This window comes from Triticum aestivum, chromosome 3B, assembly GCF_018294505.1.
Source record: "Triticum aestivum cultivar Chinese Spring chromosome 3B, IWGSC CS RefSeq v2.1, whole genome shotgun sequence".
NCBI lineage: Eukaryota > Viridiplantae > Streptophyta > Magnoliopsida > Poales > Poaceae > Triticum > Triticum aestivum.
In genome coordinates, this window is record NC_057801.1 from 464598058 (window position 1) to 464606279 (window position 8222).

The 8222-nt window shown below is 48.9% G+C and overlaps 1 protein-coding gene across 1 annotated transcript; it reads left to right on the forward strand.

The window, feature by feature from the left end:
* The first annotated feature begins 474 nt into the window (after positions 1–474).
* LOC123070385 (protein IQ-DOMAIN 6) lies at positions 475–3048 on the forward strand. Its single transcript, XM_044493589.1, has 4 exons — positions 475–975; positions 1074–1301; positions 1897–2010; positions 2132–3048. The coding sequence occupies exons 1-4, from the start codon at positions 679–681 to the stop codon at positions 2783–2785; spliced, it is 1293 nt and encodes a 430-aa protein (XP_044349524.1). The 5' UTR covers positions 475–678; the 3' UTR covers positions 2786–3048.
* The last annotated feature ends 5174 nt before the right edge of the window (positions 3049–8222 follow it).

Below are 8222 nucleotides of genomic sequence, written 5' to 3' on the forward strand. Positions count from 1 at the left end.
AGAAAAAGGAAAAAACGTTTACCACAACAAAATTGCAACGCACGGGCCCGCACCGCACCCCCCGCCCGGGCTACGATTCCGAGTTGCGTACGCGCGCCGCGCCTCGTCGTCGCCATTCGCAAAGGCGAAAGCAACGACGAAGAGAAATGCCGCCACGAGTTCAAACTCAGGAGCCGGGCGTTCCTCCAACGGTCCGGATCCCGACACGCACCTCCGGCCAACACTGGCGCTCTGGCCCACACGGCAGCGTCCCCGCCCCGTCGTCCCTCGCCCGAGCCTTCCTTCTTTCGCGAAGCCCCAGACACGGCCGCCTGCAGAAAGCGTCCGCGTGACGGCGTCCGCCGCAAATGCCGCGCCTCTTTGTCGCGCTCCGCAGCGAGGGACCCCGCGCCAGCGTCCGAGACGGCCACGAGTGGGGCCCGTCTCCTCCGGGCCGCTTTCCCGGCTCCGGGCTCGTCCTCCATTTCAAAATTTGAACCGCCCGAACGGCTCTCCCTGCCCCGCCCTGCACAGCCTCGTAAACCGTTACCGAATTAAGCGCACGTCGCCCAACAAGTCAAATCCTCCCGTTTGGCCGTTCCGCCGCGTTTCCGCATTCACGGACTAGCGCTCGCTCCTCTCACCAGTTCCAGAGACGAACGCGAGAGAGCATTGCCTCTGAGGAGCGTGGATCGATCCATGGGCGCGTCGGGGAAGTGGATCAAGACGCTGGTCGGGCTCAAGCCGGCGGCGGACAAGGAGAGGCACGCCGGGGGGAAGGGCCGGAAGTGGAGCCGCCTGTGGCGGAGCTCGTCGGGCGGGCAGAGGGCTGCCGCGTCGGCGGCCGCCTCGGAGGTCTCCGAGACGTCCTCCGCCGCCGCCGACGCGCTCAGCTCCGTCGTCGCGGCCGTGGTGCGCGCGCCGCCCAAGGACTTCCGCGTCATCAGGCAGGAGTGGGCGGCCGTCCGCATCCAGACCGCCTTCCGCGGCTTCCTGGTAGGTCGCTCGCTCGCCTCGCGTCGCGCCCTCGCTCCGATTCCGCACGCAAAGTTTCAGCTTCTTCAGCGTCGCGTGTCTTTTGGGTACTCGTGCAGGCCAGGAGGGCGCTGAGGGCGCTCCGGGGGATCGTGCGGCTGCAGGCGCTGGTGCGCGGCCGCCGTGTGCGCAAGCAGCTGGCCGTCACGGTCAAGTGCATGCAAGCGCTCGTCAGGGTGCTAGCGCGGGCGAGGGACCGGCGCACGCGGCTCTCGGCTGACGGCCGAGACTCGCAGGATACGCTCGACGACCACAGCAGCCACGCGGATCCCGTCAAGGAAGCAGAGGTATATACTACTTTGGTTCAAGGATTAATTATGTTGCATACCACTACTTCGTTGCATTGCATGATATTTATATATGCACTATGCTTGGTCTGCTTTGTGCAAATAGATTACCATACTATCAGAAAGTAAAATTAGGTATTGTATACTTAATCAGTTGATGTGATGTGCTACTTTCTGTTTTTCTGAAACGAATGTGATGTGTTACTTTCACTAGACAGAGACTTGCTGCGGTTGCGGTAGGATTGCCCTCTTCATGATGAAAGATTGATACGACCATATGGACATTTATCTCCCTTTATTTTAAGCAATGATTTGGGATAATGTTTTCTATTGACCATGATCGTCCAAGTGAGTTATCATAGTGCGCACTGGGCAGTGACATTGTTTGGTGTGCCTTCCTTGGGAGATGCTGCCAATAATGCATCTTTGAAAGTTGTTCTTGCCATGCCAGGCTTGCCAATTTGTGTTGTTTCAGTGTATAGTCCTCCACAATCCTATTATCTTAATAATCATACGATGCTGCTGCAAACGATAAGAGAGTATTGGATGATCCTGCTGATGTCTCCATGTTTGGCTGCCACTGTTCACATTGCAGACAGGATGGTGTGATAGCCAAGGAACTGTGGATGATGTCAGATCAAAGATACACATGAGACGCGAGGGCGCAATCAAGAGAGAAAGAGCAATTGCGTATGCTCTTTCTCACCAGGTACATCCTGCTCGAATAGTCTGGGCATATAAACAAGATCTTCATCCTGTTTGACATTTTTTTTAGAGAGAAAAACAAGTTCTTCATCCTGTTTGACATGATGTCGTGTTTCTTTTTGCAGCGGAACTCAAACCACAATGGAAGACCTAGCTCTCCTGCTGTTTCTCTCAAGAATCATGGGACTAACAGGAGCAATCAGTGGAGCTATTTGGACGGGTGGATGGCAACAAAACCTTGGGAGAGTCGCCTTATGGAGCAATCACATAGCGAACAGACCAACTCACGTTGTTCAGAGAGTATTGACGAAATGAACGAGGTCAGCTCAAAGCTTTCTGAAGCAAGCTCAGTCAAGATCAGAAGAAACAATGTCACAACTAGGGTGTCAGCAAAGCCTCCTTCGGTAATCGCGGTATGCGACGAGAGTGCTCCGTCAACATCTTCAGTCACTCAGATGACCGGCAACCATTTCGCGACATCGGAAAGGAGATCTGACTGTGGCCAGGGTGGTGCACCGAGCTATATGGGCTTGACCAAATCAGCCAAGGCAAGGCTGAGTGGTTCTTCTAGCACTCACAAGCCACCACTTCAAAGACAAGGTTCTGCTGATACACACAATTACAGCAGGGGGGCATTCTCTTCAATAGATGTTCAAAGCACCGCTGGCTCCGAGGTTTCTGTTACCTCAAAGAGGTTGAACGGTTTAACTCTCAAGGGTCGAGGCACTAGAAGAAGCATGGACAAGGAGAACGATGATCAATCTAATTCCTTCTTTTAGGACGTGAACCCTACTTATTAATTGTTCCCGTATTAGCGGTTTAGTGCTAACCTGTACGTATTTTGTCAGTTCAATGCCTCATTGCTTATTCTGATATCCATATTTATGGTGTACAAATGTGAAACCAGCCAACGGTTGAACCTGCTGTTCTGTCTGCTGCATTACAAAATCTCCGGTGTTTAACTGCAGTTAGGCTGGATGGTTAGTGGTTATTGCTAGTTCGGCTGGATTGCCAGAAATGAATTGATGGTAATTGAGTACTACTACCATCCCTCAATTTCTTTTTTTGAGTACTAGTCATCTGCTCCTTGCTTTGCCCTACTCACAAGATGTGGAGTGTATATCTCCTTACTGCAAACCGCAGCAATTTTGAATTGTATACATTGACCTCATTAGTACTGAGATTTGTCTGCACCATATCTCAATTCTATGCCCGACGTACTTGCCACGAATTCTTGATTGGAACTCTATTTATTTTATTTTGAAATTCGCTAACATGCAAATGTGAACAACATTATAGTCCCTCGGCAAATATTGAGTTTCAACCTTGTTTAGCTGAAATTAATTTGGTGGATTTAAAAAAAACAGTTGGCCTTTAAAAGAGAACCATGAATGTTGAATTAGTAGTACGTGCTTTTAGAAGCCAAAAAGGCAGCCAGTTTGTGGCGTGCTGTAATACAGGAGGAAATCGAGAGAGGTGATTTGCAGTCTTATGAAGTTTGTGTATTACAGAGTACTCATATAGTTTTTCGAGGAACTTGCGGAGGCAAGGGCAGGAATTGCTCGGTTAATTGAGTATAACCGGCCGAAAACAGAAGTACAAAAACTGAAGACAAGAAAACTCTAGGTTTTTTAAAACAATTTTCAGGGAAGTGTTTAGACATCGTCTAAGCCATGCACAAGAGCACCGAGGCCCAAAACCGCTAGACACAATTCGTGTGCAACCAAGACGACTCGTTGAAAAGATTTCATCCTCTATGAGACTCGCCACCATTTCTCCATACAAGAATCGTGAACTAGCATTATCAAGCAAAGAGCAACTTAGGACGTCGGATGAAGTCATCTTAGTCAAGTCCATCTCTTTCCATCGATGCCCATAAAGCACGGATCACCACGGCCGCATGCGAAAAGCTGCTTATTGTACATTTTGACATAAGCTTTCATCTTTTTCTCCGCGACCTCATCCTTGTCTATCTCTTCCAACTCTCCAAAGGCCTCCATCAACCTAAACCCCGCACGGTCATTTGTGTTAAATTTGTCTAGATACGTATGTGCTACTTTCCATCCGGTTTATAGGGTTTATCTCAAAAAATTTTGTTTTTATGTTTTATAAGTCTCGTTTCTATTGCTTCCCATCATATGTTTAGATTTCGAGGTGTATTAAATCGTTTCATGCAAGGATTAAAAGAAAACTCGTCAATGGATGTAAATATGTTTGGTTATTCATCGGTACGCATGCATGCATCGTAATTAATGCATTAGTAAACATAAATTTTCTTTTAAAAAATGAGCACATTAATTGAGTACTTTTGCATTAGCAGCAACAACAAGAAGAAGAAGAACAAGAAAGCAAGCCTTTAGTTTCAAAAAAGTTGGGGTAGGCTAGAGGTGAAATCCATAAGATTTCGCGACCAACTCATGATTCTGACACATGGATAGCAAGCTTCTGCGCATCCATGTCCATGGCTAGTTCGTTAGTGATACTCCAATCCTTCATATCTCTTTACAGACTCCTCCCATGTCAAGTTCGGTCTACCCGACCTCTTTTGACATTAGCAGCACGTTTTACCCATCCGCTAAGGCCTGCACTGAATAAGCCCAAACCATCTCAGACGATGTTGTACAAACTTCTCTTCAATCGATGCTACCACAACTCTATCTCGAATATCATCATTTCGAACTCGGTCCTTCCTCGTGTGGCCACACATTCAGTCACACCTAACTGTTGAACATGGCGCCTTTTAATCGGCCAATACTCAGCGCCATACAACATTGTTGGTCGAACTGTCGTCTTATAGAACTTGCCTTTTAGCTTCTTGTGGCGCTCTCTTGTCACAGAGAATGCCAGAAGCTTACCGCCACTTCATCCATTCGACTTTGATTCAATGGTTCACATCTTCATCAATACCCCCATCCTTCCACAACATTGACCTCAAATATCGAAAGGTGTCCTTCTAGGGCACCACCTGCCCATCAAGACTAACCTCCCCCTCCTCATGCCTAGTAGTATTGAAACCTCACCTCATGTACTCAGTTTTAGTTCTACTAAACCTAAAACCTTTAGATTCCAAGATTTGTCTCCATAACTCTTAACTTCTTATTGACCCCCGTCTAATTATCATCTACTAGCATCACATCATTCACAAAGAGCATGCACCATGGGATATCTCCTTGTGACCTCATCCATCACCAAAGTAAAAAAGATAAGGGTTCAAAGCGACCCCTGGTGTTGTCTATTTTAACCGGGGAGTCATCAGTGTTGCCATCACTTGTTCGAACACTTGTCACAATATCATCATACATGTCCTTGATGAGGGTAATGTATTTTGCTGGCACTTTGTGTTTCTCCATGGCCCACCACATGAAATCCCACGATATCTTATTATAGGTTGTCTCCAAGTCAATGAACACCATACGTAGGTCCTTCTTTTGCTCCTTGTATCTCTGCATAAGTTGTCGTACCAAGAAAATGGCTTCCATGGTCGATCTCCTAGGCATGAAACCAAACTGATTTTTGTCACGCTTGTCATTCTTCTTAAGCAGTGCTCATTGACTCTCTTCCATAGCTTCATTGTATGGTTCATCAGCTTAATTCCATAATAATTAGTACAACTCTGAATATACCCCTTGTTCTTGAAGATTGGTATTAATATACTCTGTCTCCATTTTCCTGACATCTTATTTTCCCAAAAAATGAGGTTGAAGAGTTTGGTTAGCCATACTATCGTTGTGTTCCCGAGGCCTCTCCACACCTCAATGGGGATACAATTAGGCCCCATCACCTTGCCTCCTTTCATCATTTTTAAAGCCTCCTTGACCCCAGACTCTTGGATTCATTGCACAAAACGTTCATGGGTATCATCAAAGGAGTCATCGAGTTCAATGGTAGAACTCTCACTCTCCCCATTAAACAGCTTGTCGAAGTACTCCCGCTATATGCTTAATCTCCTTGTCCTTCAACAAGAGTTGGTCTGCTCCGTCCTTGATGAATTTGACCAGGTCCACATTAGCTCATCTTCCTCTTTCAGATCTTGGCCATCTTATGGATGTCCCTTTCGCCTTCCTTCGTGTCTAACCACTGGTAGAGGTCCTCATACGCCCGATCCCTTGCTTCACTGACAACTTGCTTTACGACATTCTTCGCCATCTTGTACTTCTCTATGTTGTCTACACTCCTATCCAGATATAGGCGTCTGCAACAATTCTTCTCCTTAATAGTCGTCTATACATCATCATTCCACCACTAGGTATCTTTAGCTTCACTTCCACTTCCCTTGGACACTCCAAACTCCTTCGAGGCCACCTTACGAATGCAAGTCACCATCTTCATTCACATATTGTCCGCATCCCCTCCTTCCTCCAAGGGCCATCCTTAATGACCGTTGAGGGAGTCCCGGATTAGGGGGTGTCCGGATGGCCGGACTATGACCTTTGGCCGGACTCCCGGACTATGAAGATACAAGATTGAAGACTCCGTCCCGTGTCCGGATGGGACTTTCCTTGGCGCGGAAGGCAAGCTTGGCGATACGATATGAAGATCTCCTCCCATTGTAACCGACTCTGTGTAACCCTAGCCCTCTCCGGTGTCTATATAAACCGGAGAGTTTTAGTCCGTAGGACGAACAACAATCATACATAGGCTAGCTTCTAGGGTTTAGCCTCTCTGATCTCGTGGTAGATCCACTCTTGTACTACCCATATCATCAATATTAATCAAGCAGGAGTAGAGTTTTACCTCCATTGAGAGGGCCCAAACCTGGGTAAAAACATCGTGTCCCTTGTCTCCTGTTACCATCCGCCTAGACGCACAGTTCGAGACCCCCTACCCGAGATCCGCCGGTTTTGACACCGACATTGGTGCTTTCATTGAGAGTTCCTCTGTTTCGTCACCTTTAGGCCCGATGGCTTCTTCGATCATCAACCACGACGCGGTCCAGGGTGAGACCTTTCTCCTCGGATAGATCTTCTTATTCGGCGGCTTCGCACTGCGGGCCAACTCGCTTGGCCATCTGGAGTAGATCAAAAGCTATGCCCCTGGCCATCAGGTCAGGTTTGGAAGCTTAAATTACACGGCCGACATCCGTGAGGACTTGATCTTCGACGGATTCGAGCCACGGCCGAGCGTGCCACACTGTCCCGATGGGCATGATCTAACTCTGCCGTCGGACAGCGCCCAGAGTGCCGCTTAGGTGTCCGCTCCGATCATTAGCTCGGAGCCGACTGCGCTAGTCGGGGAGGGACGGTTGGACGCCGCCTCGGGAGCCGCAATCTCTATGGCGATAGAGCCGAATACCAGCATAGTCCTTTGCAAGGCCCGTGACTCCAAGGTGCCGGACTCCGTTCCGGACTCCGTATATTCCGCACCCCTTCCGATCGAACCCGATTGGGCTCCGATCATGGAGTTCACCGCCGCGGACGTCTTTCAGCACTCGCCCTTTGGTGATATCCTGGATTTACTAAAGTCTCTCTCTTTGTCAGGAGAGCTCTGGCCGGACTATGGTCAGCAGGGTTGGGATGCGGACGACGAAGAAACTCGAAACCCACCCACCACCCACTTTGTAGCCACTGTCGACGATCTAACCGACATGCTCGACTTCGACTCCGAAGACATCGATGGTATGGACGCCGATGAAGGAGACGACCAAGAACCAACACCTATAGGGCACTGGAAAGTCACCTCATCATACGATGTATACATGGTGGACACACCTAAAGGAAATGACAACGAGGATCAAAATGGTGCAACCAGGGATTGCTCCCTCGAAAAACAATCAAAGCGGCGGCGTAAGCACCACGCCAAGCCCCCCTCGACAAAGACCCAGCCATAGAGCACGACGAATCAATGGAAGACGAACACGCCATCGAGCAACCGTCCAAACAGGGCGGACAATCCGAACAACCCATCCCCGGGAAAGATAATAGCCCGGACGACCTCACGCCGGACAAATTGCTGGAACATCAGAACCTCCACCAAAGGCTCGTTGCCACTGCACGTAGCCTGAAAAAGCAGAAGCGGAGGCTCAAAACAGCGGAAGATGCACTCAGGATCAGATGGGGTAAAGTACTCAATACCGCACACAAGTACGGCAACAGTCGTCACACAAAGAGCTATCCGAAGCGGAAACTACTACCGGAATTTGATGAAGAGGCCATAGAGCCCCCACAGTCAAAATATAAGGAAGCCACAAGGTCGGATAGACGACCCCACGATCGATCT

Coding starts and splice junctions, on each gene's coding strand:
- LOC123070385 (XM_044493589.1), top strand. CDS start 679: ATGGGCGCGTCGGGGAAGTGGATCAAGACGCTGGTCGGGCTCAAGCCG. Junction 976..1,073: donor CCGCCTTCCGCGGCTTCCTG/GTAGGTCGCTCG, acceptor GTACTCGTGCAG/GCCAGGAGGGCGCTGAGGGC. Junction 2,011..2,131: donor CGTATGCTCTTTCTCACCAG/GTACATCCTGCT, acceptor TTCTTTTTGCAG/CGGAACTCAAACCACAATGG.